The following is a 23,753-nucleotide window of genomic DNA, read 5'->3' as shown; positions in this document are numbered from 1 at the left end:
CAAGACTACACGTCCCATAGTGCACCTGTGCTCTCGCGAGAGTCAAGTTAATGCTCGCGCAAGCGCGTAGTTGCGTTGCGTCCGCTCGCGTTTTCTCACGCGCAGTCAATGGAGTCGCTGCGTGTTTCTGGAATTACTGACATTTATGAATATTCATTAATAGATCGATTTATAATAATCAGTCTCAATGGTTTATAATCTGATTACAGCCGTTGTTTAATGACGGTAAGACGCTCGTATGCGTGTTTAGCACGGCGTTAAGATTCCCTGCGGCCTGACGATTAAATCTCTATCGTTAAAATATTTAAATACTGCCATAATTTAGTTTTCAGTCATTAATTAAGCGTGTGGACTCATGTAAATATGGCAGAAGAGGGAGCGGTTGTGATGCAGCAGATTGTGGACAGGTGAGTGAAAGAAATGCAATGTAAACAAACGGCTAATGTTAGCTAAGCTACATATCAACCTGTCAGTAAAGAGACATTTGTGGGCTTTTATATAGTTAGAAATATTCTTAAACATATATAAATATTCTTAAAGAACAATTAGAGCAGCTAATGAGTGATTGTTTGCAGGTTTTGAGCGTTTCTGCTCTTATAACATAGAGATGCTAAGTCTGTTACTTACATGATGGGACGTCTTTGGCGAGGGGGCGTGACCTTCATTTGGCCTTTAATTTTGTTTTGATTCAGTCTTGATCGTTTGATTATATACTTTTTAGATCGTTTATGTTTAACGTCTAAATATCCATCTATTTATAACGTCTGATACACTGATTTGTGTCTGGAAACCGACACAATATTAGTAAATAACATTAGACTTCAACAACAGAATATGCAGTATTGATATTATTATTATTTTTTATTATATAGTTATGTATTATAAGTGTTAACATTAATTATAGAAATGTTAAAGTTGATAATTTTAGCCTTTTAGCAGTGGCGTAACGTTTGGTTATATGTAATTCCTGATTCCTAAGCATTTTTAGTTATCTTAGCATGTGTCATGTGAGTGCATATATTACTGGCTTTATCAAGTTTACATGGTTAATACAGGAGTTTTAAGCAATCAGTTTTAAGACTTTATAATATGTTCGTTACATTACCATTTTTGTTTGTATTGCAAACTGTGCAACAAGCTGAAATGATGTATTGTGCAAATCAACACAATGACAGCTTAACTCGTATTGACCCCCAAAATATTCCTTTAGTAGAACAGCTTAAGTCATAAGACGCTTGATTGCCTGTTTGATCTGACTTGCACACCTGCTCAGGTCAGTGGATGATTTGGGAAAGTTCATGGTTAAAAAAAAAAAAAGCTCTTTGCCACATGACTTGCGTGATGTTCGTCTTAAGAATTATGAACTTTTACTTTTAATTAACCCAGCAAAAAGGACAGTGTGTCCTGGAGAAGTTTATAATGACACTGTCGCTGTGGTCAGTTTTTTTCAGATTGACCCTCAGGGGTCATAAATAAACAGCACTATCGAATATTCCATGTAATTGCAGATTTTTTATATATATATAGGAGCATTTTTTGGTAAATGACGTGGACAAGTTTTAATTTCAGTAATTATTCATTGGGTTGAGTTGAGCTGTTCGGTGTCCTGACCTTGTCCATGTTTTTCCACGCAGGCTGTCCTGTTTGCCAGAGGGCCAGCACTTGCAAAATAAACTAGATTGCACTGGCCTGCTGATGGGACACAATTGAACGGATCTGTCCTTCCAGTCAAAAAAGAAAACACTGCTAAAATTGTATATGTTAGTATATATCCATTACCATTCAAAAGGGTTTTTTTTGGAAATAAATTAATACTTTTATTCAGCAAGGAAGTATTAAATTAATCTAAAATGATAGTAAAAATATTTAAGTTACAAGATTTCTACTTCAAATAAATGCTGTTTTTTTTTAAGAATCCTAAAAAAAAAATGCAAAAAATAAATTTTTTGAGAAAAAAATTCAAATGTCATTGAATCAGAGTTTAATAACTGTTGTTTTACCTACAAAATATTGCATAAATATTGTAAATATAAATATAATATTTTATATAATGTTAGTTCTCGTAGTAGTAATTCCAGTTTTTATAAGACATTAATATTTTTATTTAGCAGCGATTTAGTACATTGATCAAAAGTGACCATTAAAGACACTTACAATCATTTCTGTTCCAAATAAATACTGTTTTTTTTAGATTTATGATGTCCTTAATCAAAAAACCTTGAATTTTAATGTAGCATGGTTTCCACAAAAATGCGTAGCAGTCCAGCTGTTTTGAATATTTATATGAATAAAAAGCAAATCAACATATTAGAATTATTGACATTGAAGACTGGAGTAATGATGCTGAAAATTCAGCTTTGTATAACAGAAATGAATTTCATTTTAAAATATATTCAAATACAAAGCCATTATTTTAAATTGCAATAATATTTCACAATATTGAAGGTTTGGCTGTGTTTTTGATCTAATAAATGCAGTTTTGCTACGAGACTTCTTTTAAAAGTCTCACCAACCCCAATCTTTTGAACGGTAGTAAATTTGAACTTGTCGTCTCCTCATACTTGTTTACATCTGAGGAAATATGAGTGGAGAGGAAAGTCCTGGACTAGCTGGTGTTGGTAAAGTAGTTTATTGGCACATTAGGTGGTTTGTAGACATATCTGTGTCAGTTGTCACGGTGAATGCTCTCATCTCCCTCAAATGGATCCTGCATCCTTCTCTAATGTCCGTCACTGAGGCAACAACCTTCACAGGTCTGCGTGGAAGCAGATAGCTGTACGCCAGCGCGCAGCTCTATCAGACTCTAACACACGGCCTTATCGAGGCCTGCCACCCGCAGCTGCTCTCTCTGCAATGCAGCTCTTCGTCTCTTGAAAAGATGGGGTCATGCTTAAATCCTGTCTGACCTTTACGTGGCAGACACTCTATCACCCTCTTTTGTTCTCGTCGGTATTCAGAAAGCCGGCTCCATTTATTTTGGCTGTTTTTAAACCTCACTTTCTCTGCCTTATTGTTTTTCCCATCCAGCTTTGATGTGTTTCCACATCATCATGGAGAAAACAGGCTGTCTTTTCAAATGTGTGTCTGAGTCATGTTTGAAAAGTTTCTGGAAATAATCCACCATCATTTGGACCTTTGGTCTTCTGTTCGGTTTGAAAGTCAATAAAATGCAGTTTTGCATGGTGCCTATGCTAATTGCTATGGAAGCCCATTTCTAACATGGAAAAAAACAGGTAGCCTAATTGAGACTTTTTATCGCAAGTCTGAGAAGAAAGTCAGAACTGTGAAATAAACACAGAGTTTATAACTTAGTTTTTGGAGTTTACATCTCGTAATTCTGACTTTTTTTCTTTGAAGAAAAGGCAATTGCGACTATTTTTCTTGCAATTCTTTTTTAAAGATGTATTCTTGGGCTTTTTAATTTTTTAACCTTTACTTAAGCAAATGACCACGAGACAGGATTTGAACTCGAGTCACCGCCAGTGCAGTTGCGCTGTTTGTCACCACAAAGCTATTAACGCAGACTTTAGATTTTGCATTTAAGTCTGAGTTTTGAGATGTAAACTCAAAATTGCAAGAAATAATATTCCATGGTGGAAACTGGCTTTCATAAATCGCTAATATTCCACTAGATTTTAACGTTTTCTCAAGAAAATGCTTGGTCAAAACTGATGGCGATGCTAGGTGGCTTCAACAGTGTTTGTTAGCAGTTGCAGGAAATGGGAAATGGCTGTCAGGATTTCAAATATAAATGTAGTTTTAAGTAACTATAGCTGTTCAGTCAAATGTGACTTACTGTTGCACTAAAACAGACATAGAGATTTTTTAGAAATGCTGGTGATTTTATGTGGTCTGTGAATTTGTGTTCCCCCTGGCTTTATATATTTGCTGGTGAAACGTGATCTTGTGGATGGGTCTTGTGACTCTGTGGAGAGAGTGAGAGTGAGCGTGTGTGTTTATAGATCAGCAGTGAGCCACATCTGACCCCTCCTCAAGAACAAATATAGACCACAAGTTCAAGATGACTGGCGATACTGGAAAACAGTGACTGAAGTTACATGAATACTGTAATGTAGCTGGTGCTCGACCGGTGCACCAACTGTGGACTAGTCACAATCTAGGCAGGTGAATAAAGTTGGCACTGAGGGATAGAGACGAACTTTGAGCAGCAGTTGTTTTTTAGTAGCATTGATATACTTTCATAGTTTTTTTTTTTTAGTCTATATTGTAATTTTAATTACTTTTTAAAATAGATTTTGTTACAGGTTTTTATAATTTCAATTAGTTCTTGATTTTTTTTTTATATAAATATATTTATATATTTATAAATTTTAACTGAAATAATAATAAAACTTAAAATTTTATTTCAAGTATCAATTTTAATGTTTTTAATTTTAAATTTGGTGACCATAACACTTTGGTGACAGTAACATAATAACACAAATAATTATTTGTGATAAGGTCCATTAAGTTCCATTAAAAATTGACTTATTATAATTATTAATAATAATATTGTTTTTTATTTTAATAATTAATTGAAAGTTAAGGCAAATATTTTAATATATAAAAGTACTTTTCATTTAAAATATATATGTATTTTTTTTTTTACCCTGTACATTATTGTTTAAGGCTTATATTTATCATTATATTACCTGGTATGATATGAATAAAAATGCAATTCAATGGCTAATAGCAGTTATTTATATGTCGCTTTATTGCCAGACAAAATGTCCTATTTGTGTCAGTAGTAGGAACGTCTGGGATCTCAGCGGTTTCTTTGATGCTCGACAACTACTTTCACTCACTGACTGTTGGCTGGAAGATCATTCAGGTTCCCACAGTCACGTGACCACAGCCGAATGAATAAACTCATTGTGCGGAGATTTTAAAGCCTCTTTAAATGCAGTCTGACCTGTGTAGCAATGAGAACATGCAGGAGAGTTTGCCATTGTAACACTTTGTGAATCACACCGTTGGAGTTCTTTTCAATGCTTTAAAATTATTATTGCTCATACTTAGTTTGAGGTTTAAGTAGTTTACTCAGTGTTGAACTGTAGATGTTTAACGCTTCCACATTATCTGGCCAAGAGGAAGCACCTAAACTTTCACAGACTTATTCCTGTTTTTAAAGCAACATCAGTCAACAATAGCAAAATGAGCCACTTTATTCATGAAAACTCATTCTGTGTGAAATAGGAGCTGATGTTATGGCTCTACAGTTCAGGATATTTAAACTATTATCAGGGTTATCGGTTCCCAAGACCCCCCTCGCTGTTGTATAGATTGTCTTTCTGTGTCATGTAACCGGCTCTTAACATGTAAAGAAAAGTGAGCGGTATCGACTTTCTGACCTCCTGATGGTATCTCATAGACACTACAGCTATATTCTGCAAGAACTCAAGCAGTAATGTGAATCTAGAGGTAGAGAAGTGTGTTTTCTGGGCATCTAAGAGGGATTTTTGTAGCATTTCTTCCTGGAATAGGATTTATTGGGAAATGGTCCGGTATATTGGAGATATTTTAAGCATCATATATTATCACAAACAGTGCTGAAGGGTAATTATTTCATGTGTCTTCAGTAACAGCAGTGAATATGATCACAGTTGTTCAGCTGGGCAAAGTCAATGTTTTATTAGCCATATTCAAAAGTTGTTTGTTTTGCACGTGTGGAGATAAGGGGCTGTTATAAGCACATGTTTATGTTATCATAGTAAAAATGAACAAAAGACAGCTCTCCTGAAGAACAAGGTGTATGATGTAGTTTGCATGGCCGCAAAATATTATGGCTGGGAATTTTTAAACGCCTCCTTGTGATTCAGTTCTGTATAATTTAATTTTGAGAAACATTCACTTGCAAACAAGAAAAGAAAAAAAAAACTAACCTGCATTATAAGGGGAGAAGGTCCAGTCATATATAAATGAACATTTCTAGTAATTGTATCATTTATTTTATGTTGTTCATCTAAATTTTTGAAATACTATAAGTATTTATTATAATTTTTTTTAAAGAATTTAAAGATTTAATTTAAAATAAATAAAAATTTAATTTAAATAATTTTTCTCCCACAATGCAAAAATCTTTTCATCAGTATCCTTATTTGTAAAGCTTGCGTTAAAAGGGTAGATGGTCTATTCTTAAAATAATTAACGGGAATAATTTATTTTTGATAATTAGTACTTTATTTATTTGTATAGTTCATTTAATTTTTTTTTAATTTTTTAAAACTACCTGTGCATTAAACAGTTTTACTGCATACCTGCCAGCCAATCAGAATCCATAATCAGACAGACCATGGAATAATTTATTTTATTATGTATTAGCAGTACTTTAATATTTATTTGTAGTTTATTTAAAATATATTTAAAAATTATATTAGTATATATTTTATTTATTTATTTGTGTTTAAAGCACAATTGTTAACGAAATAGTGACGTATCTGTGAATCATTTTTCTAGATTGTCCATTCTTGCAAAAATCAATGGGAATAATTTATTATTGATAATTAGTTTATTTATATATATAGTTCATGTATTTGTTTTAAATGTGCTATTAGCATATATTTTATTTTATTATGTATTAGTAGTATTTTATTATTTATTTGTATAATTTATTTAAAATAAAAATGTTAAATAAATGTTATTAGTATATATTTTATTTATTTCAGAATCAGAATGAGCTTTATTGGCCAAGTATGTTTACACATACGAGGAATTTGTTGTAGTGACAGAAGCTCCACAGTGCAACAGAAAGACCGCAACAGGACAGGACACAGATAATAAAAGAATTATATACAAATAGGCAATGTACAAAACAGCAAAAACACAATATATAATATAGACAATTATGTGTGTACAGGTCTGATATGTGCAAATTTGAAATGGAAACAGTGTGGTGAATAAATAATGTATAATAGAGTTGTGTGTTCCGCGTTTATTGTCAAGTGTTCATGAGATGGATTGCCTGAGAGAATTAACTGTTCCTGTGTCTGGTCGTTCTGGTGCTCAGAGCTCTGTAGCGTCGACCAGATGGTAACAGCTCAAAGAGGGAGTGTGCTGGATGTGAGGGGTCCAGAGTGATTTTTACCAGCCTTATTGCTCACTCTGGATGAGTACAGTTCTTGGAGAGTGGGGAGGGTTGTACCAATGATTCGCTCAGCAGTCCGGACTACCCTCCGTAGTCTTCTGAGGTCAGATTTGGTAGCTGAGCTGAACCAGACAGTTATTGACGTGCAGAGAACGGATTCAATGATGGTGGAGTAGAACTGTTTCAGCAGCTCCTGTGGCAGGTTGAACTTCCTCAGCTGGCGAAGAAAGTACAACCTCTGCTAGGCCTTTTTAACAATAGAGTGACAATAGTGAATTTCATATTTGTGGTTTAAAGCAAAGTGTTGATAAAAGAATTGTGATGTATCTGAGAATCATTTTATTCCTCCCGCAAAACAGACAAAAATCTCATCATGTAATCATGTTTCATATACCTTGTGTGAATTTTACTGTGGATAATATAGCCTGTAGTTTGAAACTTTACCTCTGTTGAGTGAAGGCAAACAAGCCTAAATCAGATTGTGTTTCACAGCACAATTTGTTGTTTATTGGCTGATAATCGTGTTGTCTGACCTTTCACGGTGCACCTTAATGAACACAGCTCTTAGTGTGTAAATCCATGTTATGCGAGTGTGCTTGAGTGAGGGGCGATGGTGAGGTGTCTTGGGTTTCACGGGGGTGATTGTGTTTCTGATGGTTGTCATGATGGAGGCAGAGTTACAGGAACAGGAGAAGCAGGTTCTTAAGGAACATGGAGAAGCATCTTTGTCCGTAGCACTGATCTTGTGAAGATCTCCAATCATTGCGTCACTCTTTATATTGCCTCTGGTCTTTTGTTCTTCATCTATGAGAAAATTCATCCAGACACAATCTAAAATCATTTTCTGGCTCTATAATTTGTCATTCCCAAAACTGGTACACATTTTCCACCTTTTTTGGTTTTGTATCTAAATATTTTGTGCAATAGTTCACCTCGAAATAAAAATTTTGCAGAATTTTCAGGCCATCCAATATATAGATGAGTTTGAACAGGTTTGAAGATCACGTGCTCACCACTGGATCCTCTGCAGTGAATGGGTGCCGTCAGAATGAGAGTCCAAACAGCTGATAAAAACATTACAGTAATCTACAAGTAGTCCATTTCAGCTCTTCAATTATAACATTCTGTGAAGCAAAAACTTGTGTTTGTAACAAATTTTTCATTAATTATCAAATTATTCAATTGTTCAAATTATTCAAAACACCCTCGTCTACATCTTGGATGCCCTGGGGTCAGTATATTTTCAGCGATTTTTCATTCTCTTTCATTCAGTTTTGCTTTCACCTACCAATAAGCTTAATTTAACCATTTTAAGTTTAAATCAATATTTTTTTCCCCTCAAAAATAGCACCAAAATTTATTTTTGTACATTAAACTGAGATATTATTTCAATTGAGATCAGGGGCCTGTTTCATAAAACAAGTCTACCAAATAAGCCAGACTTATTTCAGTTAGTCTGACTTATTTTGAACCAAATCAACTGACAATACGTCAGACTAATTGACATAAACCTTATTTGGTGAACTTGTTTTATGAACAGACCCCAGGCCGTGTTTTAAAGAAGATGCAAAGGTGCATTAAAGCACAAATCTACAGTATGTGTTCTTTTTTTGGGTCTGGGATTGTCGTCTGATGGTCCTGAGATGATCACAGGAGGTTCATGATGACTGATTTCGGTCACCCGAGCGGCTCTTCATCCCTCATGTTTTATTCAGGAACAGACAGAATGGAAAATCAGGAACCTGAGAGAACGGCCAGGTCTCTATCCCGCCTCCAGCAGCGCAGGAACACAGAGAGATTTGACATAGATTATTTACAGGATCATCATTAGACATTGTCGTTGAAATGCTGGATCAATTGTTAATCTTGGCTTCTATTCAGTCATTTGCCACAATAATATACACTATTTTGGACTTTTCTCAGCAAACAAAGTAATATGCGATTGTGCATGGTTATTTTGATTATGAGTGCTTTTAACATTAGTGCTTAGTCACTGACCCATATTACTCTGCAGTTGCCTCACTTTCTATTTTTTTGTGCCAACTGTCCCTTGATACTTTTAAGAGTTGAACTATAAAAATAGCTCATGGAGCCTTCAACTTTACACAGTTACATAACTTTCTCCTCACCTTTACATTGTTATACTTTGCCCTGAATGAAACAGCGACCCGAGTGCTGATGTGTTTCTGTCTGTCTGTGTGTGTGTGTGTGTGTATGTATTTTTCAGGAGTTGTTGGGTGTGTTTTGCTACAGATGAGGATGACCGTACAGCGGAGTGGGTGCGTCCGTGCCGCTGCCGTGGTTCGACTAAATGGGTTCATCAGTCGTGTCTTCAGCGCTGGGTTGATGAGAAACAGAGGGGCAACAGCACTGCACGTGTTGCCTGCCCACAATGCAATGCTGAATACCTCATCGTGTTCCCTAAGCTTGGTATGACAACTCTTTAATGCTGAAGTGTGTGAGTTTACATTCTCAAAAATATGTCTTGGATCCCTGTTTAATATACGGAGTCAACTATACACCATTTATTAGTTGATTTTCCTCATTTTTATTTTTTGAAAGAAGTGTCTTTTGTTTAACCACGGCCTTTATATGATCAAAATATGGTAAAAATTGTAAAATATTATTACAATTTAAAATAACTTTTTGTTTTTTTGTTTGTTTGTTTTTCTCTGTGAATCTATTTTAAAACCTAATTTATTCATGTTATGCGAAGCAGAAATTTCAGCATCATTACTCCAGTCTTTAGTGTCACATAATCCTTCAGAAATCATTGTAATATGCTGATTAGCTGCTCAAGAAGATTTCTTATTATTAGCAGTGCTGAAAACAGCTGCTTAATATTTTTGTGAAAACATCATAGACTTTTTTCAGGATTCTTTGATGAATGGAAAGTTCTAAAGAACAGCTTTTTTTTTTTTTTAAACATTAGAAATGTCAACTTTATTAACTTTTTCTGTAATTTAATGCATCAGTTTAATGCATCCTTTCAAAATAGTATTACGTTCTTGCAAAGGAAAATAAAGAGTAGTGTGGTTATATTTATTTTTGACGTTTTTGGTGTGAACGGGTATTACAACCATTTTTTTTAGGTTTACATCAGAGATACACTTTTAAAATATCTCTTATAAACTTATAAGAGATATTCTATACTTGTATACTTAAAGAAATATCATAATACTAGCTTGTGGAACTAGTTTAATGACTAATTAATGGCTAAAGTGGAAATATTTGATACATCACCCTGCCTTTGCTGGGAATATAATAAACAGTTCACTTTCACATACCACACATGACGAGCAAAATTCTGGACATTTGTGACATACTTTCACATTCAGACTTCATCAAATGTAACTACGGTAGTTATGAATAGTTGCGCTTGTTTATTTAGTTTTTTGTACTTAGTAGGTCAATCCTGATTCCAGAGAAATCCCTCTTTTGATATTTGTGATGAGGCTTTGCTTGTGATTCCAGTAATCCGCTGCTCATGAAATGAAATGTCATTTTTCATCCTCTTGTGTTTGGTCTCTTATGTAAATTGATCAGGTTGAGAGTATAACAGCATTAGTTTCTCTTCACGCTGTGCTAATAATCTTCCTCTGACTGCATCTCCTGAGGGCCAGTCTGTCGTCCTCTCTCGCTTTCTGTCTCTTTCCACAGCGATGGGTTTATTCTGGGATACGGTTGTCAGGGTGACCGTGGCCAGCTGTGAAATTGCACCAATCATGCTCCCCGTTTAACTTTCAAACTGTAGGAACAAGAGCGATGCAGTCAGACAGAGACGAATGTCACAATTCGTGAATATGACAGTTTCCTGCACCGCTGCTTAATCTATGACTCCACTGCAAAACCATTTCATATTTTAGTTGTATTGTGAGCTTGTCTTCCGAATTGAATGTGATGATCAAGAAAGACTGGGAAACAAAAAGAAATGCCATGTGAATAGTGGAGTTTCACCGATTCTTCTAAATGAGTTGGTTAAATTTCTGAATCTTTTTTTATTAGTACTTTCCAATATTGAATGAAATATTCACTGTATTCTCTCTCTCAAAAAAAAAAGAAATTAATATTTTTATTTACCAAGGATGCATTAAACTTTTATTTTAAATATTTTTTATTGCAAATAAATGCTCTTCTTTTGGACCTTCTATTCATCAAAGTTTTCAACGTTGATGATAATAATAATAAGACATGTTTCTTGAGCAGCAAATCAGTATATTAGATTTATTACTAAAGGATCATGTGACACTGAAGGCTGGAGTAATGATGCTGAAAATTCAGCTTTGATCACAGCAATCAAATACATTTTAAAATATATTCAAATATAAAACATATTGTTGGCTTTCTTCAATTTATTCCTTCAATTTTCTTTATTTGGTCATTAAAATGACTTAAAGTCTTAAATTTGCATTCATAAAACCTGAATAAACTTTCAGCGGATAAAAATGTGCAAAACTAGGTTGAAGTTCATGCAGAGATCTTAGAGGAGATATTGACTATTGACAATTTTAAACAAAATCGTGCTGATTTGACGGAAGGAAGTCACTGACAGAAGCAACAGGAAGGCATTTCTGTTGTTCATAAGGTCTTTGTGTGCTCCTGATATCAAAGATGAAAATCCTGATGGGGTTACATTCAGGTATTTGATTTCAGCGGCGCGTGGACAAGGACGTCCTTTCACATCAGACAGACGGGACACACTTTACACACATTACTATATAATATACATTGCAGTACTTCACAAACACTCTCCCATTTCTTCCATAGGACACACTTTGTTCCCTGTTCGAGGGATTTATGTAGGTTATAACAATGAGTGAAGTCTTAGTGGATGCAGTACTCTTAATAAACCCTTCTGGAGTTATTTCACGTATTAAGCCTTCAGAGTTTCAAGTGATTTAGACATTCTTTTCCCTATGTCGAATTTAGCCAGTAATTGAAGTACCTAAGATTAACATTATTGTCACATATTTAGACACATGTATTTGTCCTGCTCTACTTGACGATACAGCACCGTTCAAAAGTTTGAGATAAGATTTTAATGTTTTTTTTTAAAGAGTCTCTTATGCTTACAAATGTTGTATTTATTTGATCAGAAATGCAGTAAAACAGTAATATTGTGAAATATCGTTACAATTTAAAACAATTGTTTTCTATTTTAATATACTTTAAAGTGCCCCTATTATGGGTAATGAAAGGTTCATATTTTGGTTTTGAGAGTCCCCAACAACAGGCTGACATGCATGCAAGGTCAAAAAACACATTCATATTCTTATAATATGCATTTATTTTTACCTTATTTGCTCAACGACTCCCAAACGGTTCATTCAACGATTAATTTTTCTAAACCCCCCCCTTTGCATGACGCTAATCTGCGGTGATTGGTCGATTTACTTTATGTACAGCCGTTACGGGGGAAATTAATAAATTTTTATTACTATTAATACTATTAACTATTTTTAATGCTCCAAAAGTAGCACCTAGTGGCAAAGAAGCCTGAATTTGCGGTTTCATTCAGACCAACGCAAAAATCAAGTTTTCCCAGGTCTGTGCGCGCAACAAGTGGGTGGGCAGTCATAAGCGCGTTGTAAGCGCGTTTGGGGAAGTCGTGGCCTAATGGTTAGAGAGTCGGATCGTAATCCAAAGGTTGCGGGTTCGAGTCTCGGGCCGGCAGGGATTGTAGGTGGGGGGAGTGAATGTCCAGCGCTCTCTCCACCCTCAATACCACGACTGAGGTGCCCTTGAGCAAGGCACCGAACCCCCAACTGCTCCCCGGGCGCCGCAGCATAAATGGCTGCCCACTGCTCCGGGTGTGTGTTCACGGTGTGTGTGTGTTCACTGCTGTGTGTGTGCACGTTGGATGGGTTAAATGCGGAGCACGAATTCCGAGTATTGGTCACCATACTTGTCAGTATGTCACTTCACTTATCACTTAACTGCGCATGCACATTGGCTGGTCTGGCCTGGACTGAAAAATAAGCTTTTTAAATGCTATTTGAGCATAAGAAATAACATACATGGGACAGTTCATTTCAGATTTTGTTGCTCATTTGAAATATGTAATTTAATCGTGAGTTCAGCGAGCAGTTTTTGAGATTTCAGGATTCCCCCATTCATTTAGATAGGACTTGGTCTTGTTTGAGCTGCCGGAGGCGTTGCAAATATGGCAGCCGAGTGAACGGACTTTCCTTGAAAAGGACTTTTAGAATACCCAAGGCGTGTTACTCGTATAGTTTTGATTGGGGAAAAATGCAACGCTTAATAGAGTGGGGGAACTATGACATAAAGAGTAATTCGCCGAGGGTTCTTTCGAGATTTTCCTATGGGGTTTTATAATAGGGTTTTTCCTTTTATGAGTAAAATAAAGCCTGTGGTAAACATAACTTGACAATACCTTTATGTTTTGTTCTACAATGTAAACTGCACACACTCACAGCCCAAATGTTCTTATCTAGTTACTTATTAAAAACATACGTTTTCAAAAATGAACATAACTGCTTCAAATTTTTAGTTTTGGGTATGGATGCGTGTAATTTATGTTGTAGAACAAAACGTAAAAGTATCTATATCTTCTATACTCTTTGACGAAGCCCCGCCTTCTGAGCCAAAGAGCCAATCGTTAAATGGTCGCTATGGAAACAGTCGCCTAGGACTGCGCATGCGCACTGGTGGGTCTAGCCTGAGAAATAAGCTTTTTGTTTTTAACACGATTTGAGCAAAATAAACAACATTTATGATACAGTTGTTGCCAGATTTCATTGGTGATTTCAAATATGAAATTTAATCATAAACTTGGCGACCAGTTTTGGAGAATTTGATGTTTCCCAATTCAAAGAGATAGGAGCTGCACTTGCATGCCTGAGAGGCGTTTCAAAGATGGCTGCCGAGTGACATGACTTGCCTTAAAGGGACTTTACTTGGGATTCGTTTTAAAAATGACTCGTTTCAATGATTCAGAGTCGACTCTTTTATTTTTGATAGACAATAACTTTATACACGGTGCACTTTCAGATTTAAAACTTTGCAGGATGTTTTCAGTCACTTAGAGCTGTGTTACACATGTTTTCTTACTAAATTGTTGCAATGCATTATGGACTTGTCATATCCATGAAGGGTGCATGCATCCAAACCATAGAATTTGGACCAAATGATTATATCAAAATAAATTATATTATAAATTAATTATTTTTCTTAAAAAAACTAAAACATGAAGCCTAGTTTTATGACTAAGATTTTTTTTTTTTTTACGTTTTGATACAAACAAAATCGAATTGTTATAACTGTAATATGAAAAAAATTATCCATGAAGGATACATGCAGTGATTCCTTAAAATATATATTTATATACATTTAAATAGAGATAAATTGAAGCCCACTTTTATGACTATTAGAATTTGTTTTCTTTTCTCTGTTTGAGGCCAAAAGTTCCCCCAAAAAAATCTATGAAGGATGTATGCAGTGATTCCTTAGAATAATTCTAGCTAAAATGATTAAATCTTAATCTCAGAAGGCAGCATAATTTAGCTGTAGTGTATCTATGATGCCGTAAAATGCTCCCTAGGTAGGTAGCTGAATATGGTTTGGAATTTTAGTTGGTCTTTTATATATGCCAATTTTTCGAGAAATTGAGATTTATACATCATCTGAAAGCTGAATAAATAAGTTTCCATTGATTGTATGGTTTGTTAGGACAGGACAATATATGGCCGAGATACAACTATTTGAAAATCTGGAATCTGAGGGTGCAAAAAAATCTAAATATTGAGAAAATCGGCTTTAAAGTTCTTAGCAATGCATATTACTAATCAAACATTAAGTTTTGATATATTTACAGTAGGAAATTATATAATTAAAATATCTTCATGGAACATGAACTCTACTTAATATCCTAATGATTTTTGGCATAAAATAATAATAATAATAATAAAAAACAATGTATTTTTTACAATGTATTTTTGGCTATTGCTACTTAAGACTGGTTTTGTGGTCCAGGGTCATCTTAAATAGTACACAGATCTGCCACTTTCTTAAGAAAAGCCATTACATAACTATGAAGGTGAAAGACCATCTGTCGTTTTCAAATATACTGCTCCTGATTAACTTTCAAGATGTTCTTCAGACCAGTGCAGCTGACATCACATTGAAGTTGTTTTATGTAGCCTGGCATTGGAGAGGGTTTGTAGGGAACAGAAAGTCCTTGTTCCACAGCAGTTCTTTGGCAGAGCAGCGAAGCTGGTCTAAAACGAGGAAGAATAGACTGCAGATGTATTCCTGCTAAGTGGAGTTTATTTTTAATGATCTTAATAATGGAATCTGTGGCCGGCAGCAGAAATGCCTGAGCGTTTCCTGTTGCCAGTAGCCATTAGGTTGATGTTGCAGCGCTCGAGAGAACATGAACCAGATTCCGACGCTGTCATCAGAATATTCCATATTAATATTCTCGAGAGGGGTCAGTGATCCCGACACACGCACACACACACACGCTGCTCTGCATTTGAGAACTGAATTAATGTGCTGAAGGTTATTTTACACACACAAACTTCAGAAATTATGTAAAATTATGCTAAATCGTGCAGTTTTTATGAAAATATTGTCACATAATAATTGTCCATAATTGTTATGAGGATAGTAAAAAATGTTTTCTTTTCCTTTATATTTTCTCTTTTATTTATTATATATATATATATATGCATGCATGCATGTGTGTGTGCATCAATATTGTCTTTTTTACAGTTTCCGATCAAGATGCACAACTGTTCAAAAGTCATTTATTTGATCAGAAATGCAGTAAAAACAGTAATTATTGTAAAATATTGCAATTTGAAATGACGATCTTCTATTTTAATAAAAAAAAAAAGATTTATATATCATTTAAACTTATTTTTCTTTCGATTTTTCAGGTGAAATCTGAAATGGTCTTGGCACATTTTGTGTTAAACTCCTTTTCTTTTAACTTCTGTAGTTGATAAAGCTGCAGTTCCATGTACAGTAATGGATTAAAATGCTCAGTGTATGATATATGTGAAAACTGGAAATGAAAAGGAAGTCATGATTCACCAGAGAATGAAGGAAATGAACGTGAAAATAACCTCTCGAGTCTCCAGAGCATCGTCCTAGACATCTCCTGCAGTGGAGGGTATTTATAGGTTGAGAGGAAAGCAGGTTGTCAGTCAGTAAATATTACATGATTTCCATCTTGAGTGTTTCCTCATTCCTATTTAGGACTGTTACACTGTGTGCTATGTAGTGATGGTAAAACTTTATTTAGGATGTAGTCCTCATCGGTCGAGCGTAGAACACTAAAGTGCTTATCACTCCCATCAACTGTGGTGTGTGTCGTCATGATCACAGTGAACAGCAGTAACTCTCATTGCTGTGACGTCTCTTTCTGTGGACACTCTCAAATTTGGATAAATAACCATATATTATCAGCAGAGCATTTGAAGGCCTGTTAATTCCCAAAACAATGTTTCCACATCATAATATCATCTTCTGCCCCCTGCTGGAGAGGTGGAGAACCAGAGACACTTCTCTTTCATTTCTGGATTCATCATCACCCACTTGATCCTCATGTGATAGTCACATGATTCAGACCTCATTATCACCTAGTTTTGTATTTAATATCCCTCTTGATTTGTGATATTGTTTCTTAAATGGCTTAATAGCTTTCTTAATAGTCTGCGTGATTATATAAATGGCAATATAGAGCCTTTTACAGTTTCCTGAAAAGATTCACTACATTTCAAAAGTTTGGGGTTGGTAAGATTTAAAAAAAAAAAAATTCCGAATAAGTATCTTGCTTGCCAAGGCTACATTTATTTGATCAGAAATACAGTAATTATTGTGAAATATTATTGCAATTTAAAATTCTATTTAAATATACTTTAAAATATAATTTATTCCTGTGATGTAAAGATGAATTTTCAGCATCATTCCTCCAGTCTTCAGTGTCACATGATCCTTCAGAAATTATTCTAATATGCTGCTCAGTTTCTGATTATTATCAATGTTGAAATGAGAGAAAATTGTTAGTGGATTCGTAGATGAGATTATTGACATTATGCTATAATTGTTTGGTATGTAAACATAAGTTTATTTAGTTAAGTCTGCCAAAATATTGTTTGAAGAAAGTGTTCATTTGAATTCAACAATTTTGTGTATATCCTGTTATCATTACACCGTATCTCTCAGAATTATATAGGCCACGACTTTGAAAATGTTGTCATAGGCCATCACCCTGAAGTCAGTGTGTTTTTGTGTGCAGGGCCGGTGGTGTATGTGCTGGATCTGGCCGACAGGTTGATCTCGAAGGCCTGTCCGTTTGCTGCTGCTGGTATCATGGTGGGATCCATTTACTGGACGGCCGTCACATACGGGGCCGTGACAGTCATGCAGGTGAGACGTCACTCACAGATGAAATGATTTTACAAGTATTAATCGATTCTTAAGAATCTGTCTTTCTCTGTCTCTCAGGTTGTGGGTCATAAGGAAGGCCTGGATGTGATGGAACGAGCCGATCCTCTCTTCTTGTTGATTGGTCTGCCAACCATTCCAGTTATGCTAATTCTAGGGAAGATGATTCGCTGGGAGGATTATGTGCTCCGCATCTGGAGGAAATACTCCAATAAGCTTCAGATCCTCAACAGTATTTTCCCAGGTCAGTGGTGACTGGACAAGACTCTGTGTGTGTGTGTGTGTGTGTGTGTGTGTGTGTGTGTGTGTGTGTGTGTGTGTGTGTATTCGCCTAGGCTGCATTTATTTAATCAAAAATACAGTGAAAATATTAATAATATATATATTTTTTTTATTATTGCAAATAATAACAGTTTGTGTTAATATATTTTAAAATGTAATTTTATTCCTGTAATGCAAAGCTGAATTTTCAGCATCATTCCTCCAGTCTTCAGTGTCACATGACCCATCAAAAATAATTATAATATGCTAATTTGTTATTATTATTAAGTTGAAAATGGATTGGGCAAAAGGCTTTCAAAATAAGTATATTTCTAATATCCGATATAGTTCTTAATATAGCCTAGTTTTACATCATTGCATAATATTTTAATTGAAGGGGAATAGATTATCTAAGGTCCACAATTATACTTTTTAAACTCAAATCAAATTAAAACACAAAAAATAAGATCCAAATGAGACAACCAAGAAGAATAAATTAATATCTAACTAAATAATAATAAAAAAGTAATATTAGTGCTGTCAAATGATTAATCGCATCCAAAACAAGTTTTTGTTTACATAATATATTTGTGTACTGTGTATATTTATTATATATATATATATATATATATATATATATATACACACACATAGAGTATATATTTTGAAAATATTTACAAACATTTATATAAAAAAATATAAGAATATAAATATATATTTAATATATAAATATAACATATTTTTCTTAAATGTATACATGCATGTTTGTATTCATGGTATATACATAATTATACACCGTATACGCACACATATTATGTAAACAACTGTGAACTTTTATGTTGGATGTGATTAATTGTGATTAATTGTTTGACAGCACTAATTTATAAATATCAGTTGGCTGTACCAGTTTCATACATATTCATTCACTACATTTACAAATACCATCTTTATGTAATTTTGGACATTTTGATATTCATACATATCCACATTTAATCATCTTTTATTATTTTTTGTTTTATTTAATTATGTTTATTATTGAATAATTACAGTCCCCTCCAAAAGTATTGGAACAGTAAAGACAAAATTGCTCTGTTGGCTGTGGAGTCAAGACATTTACAAATATGATTAAAAGATGGATATGAGACAAAACTACAATGTTTTACCAGCTAAGAAGTTCAGCACTTTTAGAGTTTCATCCCTCGATCTGATGTGAGCATATAAGTATTGGAACAGTTGCCTCACAGGTCTTTCTAAGTGATCAGCTGTGTCCTGTTAATTAATTGTTAATTAATAAATTTTTCAGATATTAAAAGCAGGGAATGTGTCGTATCAGTTATATCCATTACTTCTGTATTCTGAATCTTGTATTCGATGACACACACAAACCAGGATGAAGATGAGGGAGCTGACTTTGAGAGAAAAGCAAGCAATTTGGATGATAAAAGAAAAGGAGGAAGTCAATTAGAGCTCTAGCAAAAACAAAGGGCATGGAGAAATCAAGAGTTTGGAAACCACCAGAGACACCAGCAACCAACAACTACCTGATCGACTGAGAAAACAACAGTAGTTGATGACAGACAAATCATAAAAGCTGTGAAAATGAATCCTAAAAGACGTGTCTGTAAAATCCCCAACAACTTCCAGAAAGCCGGGGTGATGCTCTGACAATCTACTGTCCTCAGGAGACTTTGACACAGAATTACAGATGCTACACAGCAAGATGCCAACCTCTGACCAGCACCAAAAATAGAAAGGCAAGAGTAGAGTTTGCAAAAAAGCACAAAGGTGAGCCAGAAGAGTTTTGGAGCTGTGTTTATGGACCGATGAGACAAAGATGAACCTTTACCTAAGTGATAGGAAAGCATACAGCCTCATCTGTAAAGCATGGTGGAGGTGGTGTCATGGCATGGGCATGCATGGCTGTCTCTGGAACAGGCCCTCTCAACTTTACTGATGACTTAATGTATGATGACAGTAGCAGAATGAATTTGGAAGGGTACAAAACCATCTTGCCTACCAATATTCAAGAAAATGCCACCAGATTCATTGGGAAGTGCTTCATTTTGCATCAGGACAATGACCCAAAACACCCTGCCAGTTCAGTCAAGGAGTTTATAAGGGCAAAGAAATGGAAAGTCTTAGATTGTCCAAGTCAATCTCCAGATTTAAATCTGATTGAACATGAATTTCACCAGCTGAAGAGGAGAGTAAAGGCAGAAACTCCCCAAAACAAGCAACAATTGGGATTGGCGGCATTAAATGCTGGGAAAAGTATTTCAAAGGATGAGACCAAGAGTCTGGTGATGTCTATGAGTCACAGACTCACTGCTGTGATTGTGTGCAAGGGATCTGCATCTAATTAATAGCGTTTAATCTTTTATATCTGCCTTATGTTCAACTGTCCAAATACTTATGCTCACATCAATGAGTGGGATGAAATCTAAAAGTGCTGTTCTTTTTATTTGCTAAAACATGTATGTGTTGAAACGGCTAATAATAAAATATGACATTCTGTAGTTTTGTCTCATATTCATCTTTTAATCATATTTGCAAATGTCTTTACTCCACAGCCAACAGAGCAATTTTGTCCTTACTGTTCCAATACTTATGGAGGGCACTGTATATGTATTATTTAATTTAAATACAAATGCTCTAATATTTTAATTATTACATTTATAGACGTTATAGACATTTCCTAATATATATTCTAAATTGCAAAGTTAATTTGAACACTAATATAAAATGTAAATTAATTCAATATTTACTCTAAATTCAGTATTTGAAACCAGTTTATCACAAATTTGTCACCAAAAAAGTTGATCTTGTGTCATGCGCAGGTATCGGCTGCCCAGTGCCGAGGATCCCGGCGGAGGCCAGTCCTCTGGCCGATCACGTGTCTGCCACACGCATTCTGTGCGGCGCCCTCGTCTTCCCCACCATCGCCACCATCGTGGGTAAACTGATGTTCAGCAGCGTCAACTCAAATCTTCAGAGGACCATTCTGGTACGAGAATATCATGGAAAACTATCACAGTGATTTATACACGTGTCCTCACGCTGATGACGTTTCTCTCTCTGACTCAGGGTGGCATTGCGTTCGTGGCTATTAAAGGGGCGTTCAAGGTTTATTTCAAGCAGCAGCAGTATCTCCGACAAGCTCATCGCAAGATCCTCAATTTCCCTGAGATGGACGAGGCCTGAGCTCATCATCAAACCTCCACGTCATCCTGATTTCACGCAGCTTTGAGAGACACTACCGGACTTTTCACAGACGCTGGATTTGGCTTTCTCTTCCTTCTGAATGTGACTATTGCGTTTGGAGTTTGAACAGTGATTCAGCTTTGTTTCAGTTGATAAAATCAGACCCGAGAGTTGTGCGTTACTTATTTTATGGGCTTTGACATTTTAAGAAAGAGACTGAGGAAAATAAATATTGAAAGAAGGTTTTATATTAATAAGTGGTTGTTTTATATTGAATTAGAAATGTTCAGGTGAATCATCTTTAAAGCATGCTTAACATGCAAAAGATGACGCGTTGTTTCACTCGAAGCACTTTTGTCCCTTCCTTAACAATTAAAATACTAAAGGAAAACGTAAACATCTAAGCAGTTATTTTCTCGTAATAATGTTATAAAATAATCTTTTTTTGTGGTTGTTCTTCTCAGATGAATTTCATGAAGACATTTCCCCATTTCCTATTATATTTCACACCAAAGTCAAAAGAAATAAATTGTTTTGCATATAAAAAAGGCAAGTCTGACTGAACAGTTATTTTTTTCAATTTGAAATTACTTTAGTAAATATCACAATACTATTAAAATATCTCTAATTGAAAATTAGTTTTGTATGAAACCGTGATTTTTGTTTTTTAGCATTTAATTATGGAAATAATTTCACAAATCAAAAGAGTCACATTGCTTTATTTGATTTTTTTTTTCATGTCAATTTTGGGATGAAATATGACGGCCTCTGTGAAATTCACCATCTAGCCTGCCTTCACATAATTGAAGCAATCAGCCGATCAGGTTTAATTTCCATCTCTGAGCCTGTGCTGTTGATGTCTGAGTTTCAGGGAGTCGCTTTTATAGAGTCTGTCTGTTAAGGACCCTGTACAAACTGAGAATCCAGTGTTTGGTCCTTAATCGGTCACTTTATTAAAACATTATGGTACCTTTTGACTTATAACTGCTGTTAATAAACCCGTTTCATTATATATTCCCAGTCTTGTATAGAACAGTGAACTTCAGAGTATTAGTGGCCTTTTTATTACATCAGGACAATATATGTGTCTTAAAGGTTACAAGGTTCAGACAGACAGGTTTAGTTGGTGAACATGCCAATTTTTGTGTTTGATGACTTCTAATTAATGTAGTGCTTCTGTTTTCTCTCCAGCCATTAGCAACTGTGAAGTTTCCGAACAGTATATAAATACAATGCATACTAGTACTGTTTTGTAATGGTAGTACACTACAGTGGGCAGTGAGAGGCAGGTGTTTTATTATAAAGAGCTTGAGTAATTAATTAAACTTCTCACCTAATTAGCTATTGGAGTGCTATTTGTCCATATAGAGCTTAAGTACATCATTACAGCTTCTTGATGATAGGCGTAACCCTGAAAGGACATACTTTATGTAGTTGCTAAGAAATAGTGTTTATGTACACCAACTGCAAGACTAGAAGTTGCAGATGAGTTTTTCTTTTGCCTTGAATATGATTTTAAATTCAGCATCTAATTGTGCTGTATAATCAGTGGGGTACGTCTCCTGTTGTACAGATGAAGCTTAATGCCAAATACAGAACGTGTATGTTGTACAAATGGATGCGTTGTACAGATATGGCTTCTGAATTTATAGTTTCCTGGTTGATTTATGTAAATAAATGTATTTTTCCAATGCCTGACTGTGTGTGTTGGGCAGTGAGTTTTTAACTTGTTTTAATTGTTTGTGTCACTAATGATAGCCTACAAATGGACTGCAATTGTGTGTTGCTGCTCTCGGTACAGAACGTATGTTTTCAAGCTTTTTTAGGACAGCAGTAAACAAAATAAAACCTGTGGGCCAACACAAATCCTTTAAGAATTAACTATGGGTTTTTTTTTTTAACCTTTTTTTTGTACAACCAGTTTTACTACAAATAACATGGTTTAAATAGTAACCATGTTTGGGCTTATTTATTTTTTTACCTAAAGAGGACATAAGATGAATATAGAGGTGGAGTTTCCACTGCTTTAGGATGAACAGAACTTTCGGTATACTTCTAGATCAACATTGAATAAAGGAAAGAGAGCCAGGTTTAGAGCTTTATGTATGTGAAATTTAGCTTGCAGGAAACACAAATTAAGTTATATTCTCTTTCGAGTAGTCAAACAATCCAAAGAAAACACATTGAAACAAAGAAAAGTCACTTAAATTAAATTGGATGAACATTTAAAAAATGTCTGTGTGGGTACACTGTCAAACAAGTGAATGAATCTTCATCAAGAGTTACAAAAACAGCAACTCAATTTAATGTTTGACATAACTGTCCTTAAGCTTTTGGTGACATTTAGAGCAACTCATCTATCTGTGTGACCTCTTCATATTTAAGGAGAGAACCGTGCCTTATACACAGAGACACTGTCATGTTAATAGAAAAGGCTCTTTTCCAAACTGTTGCTATAAAATTAGAAGCACACAATTCCCTAGAATATCATTATATGCTTAAACATTAAGATTTGTACTCATAGAAATTACTAAAGTAGTCAAACATGTTCATTAGTAGGGGGTGACCCAATACTTTTGGCAATATAGCGTATCTCTAAAAATCCCTAAATTAAATGTATAAGGTTCAAGAACCTTCAAAGAAAAATCTTAAGTGGAGATCAAAAAGAGAAAAACAACACATGAGTTCATACGATTGTTTAATTATCATAAAACACCGAAAGCTCTCCCACAGATACACATTCCCCAGATGCACTTCAAAACCACCTAATAAACGAGATCTCAACCGTAGAACC

At 34.9% G+C, this 23,753-nt stretch overlaps 2 protein-coding genes across 2 annotated transcripts in view; one reads left to right on the top strand and one right to left on the bottom strand.

Annotated features, from left to right (window-relative positions):
* The window catches only part of LOC306883822 (uncharacterized protein), a gene marked incomplete at its 3' end in the record, with an annotated part of 468,688 nt that overhangs the window by 176,735 nt on the left and 268,200 nt on the right, over positions 1 to 23,753 (bottom strand). The window lies entirely within an intron of this gene.
* marchf5 (membrane-associated ring finger (C3HC4) 5) lies at positions 19 to 22,838 on the top strand. The gene is made up of 6 exons (XM_079440885.1): positions 19 to 407; positions 9,312 to 9,514; positions 17,349 to 17,479; positions 17,558 to 17,741; positions 20,596 to 20,762; positions 20,843 to 22,838. Exons 1-6 carry the CDS (start codon positions 364 to 366, stop codon positions 20,957 to 20,959), a joined length of 846 nt encoding a protein of 281 aa, XP_079297011.1. The 5' UTR covers positions 19 to 363; the 3' UTR covers positions 20,960 to 22,838.

Source organism: Barbus barbus (assembly GCF_936440315.1).
Source record: "Barbus barbus genome assembly, chromosome: 18".
Classification (NCBI taxonomy): Eukaryota; Metazoa; Chordata; class Actinopteri; order Cypriniformes; family Cyprinidae; genus Barbus; species Barbus barbus.
This window is presented reverse-complemented; position numbering and strand designations above follow the sequence as displayed.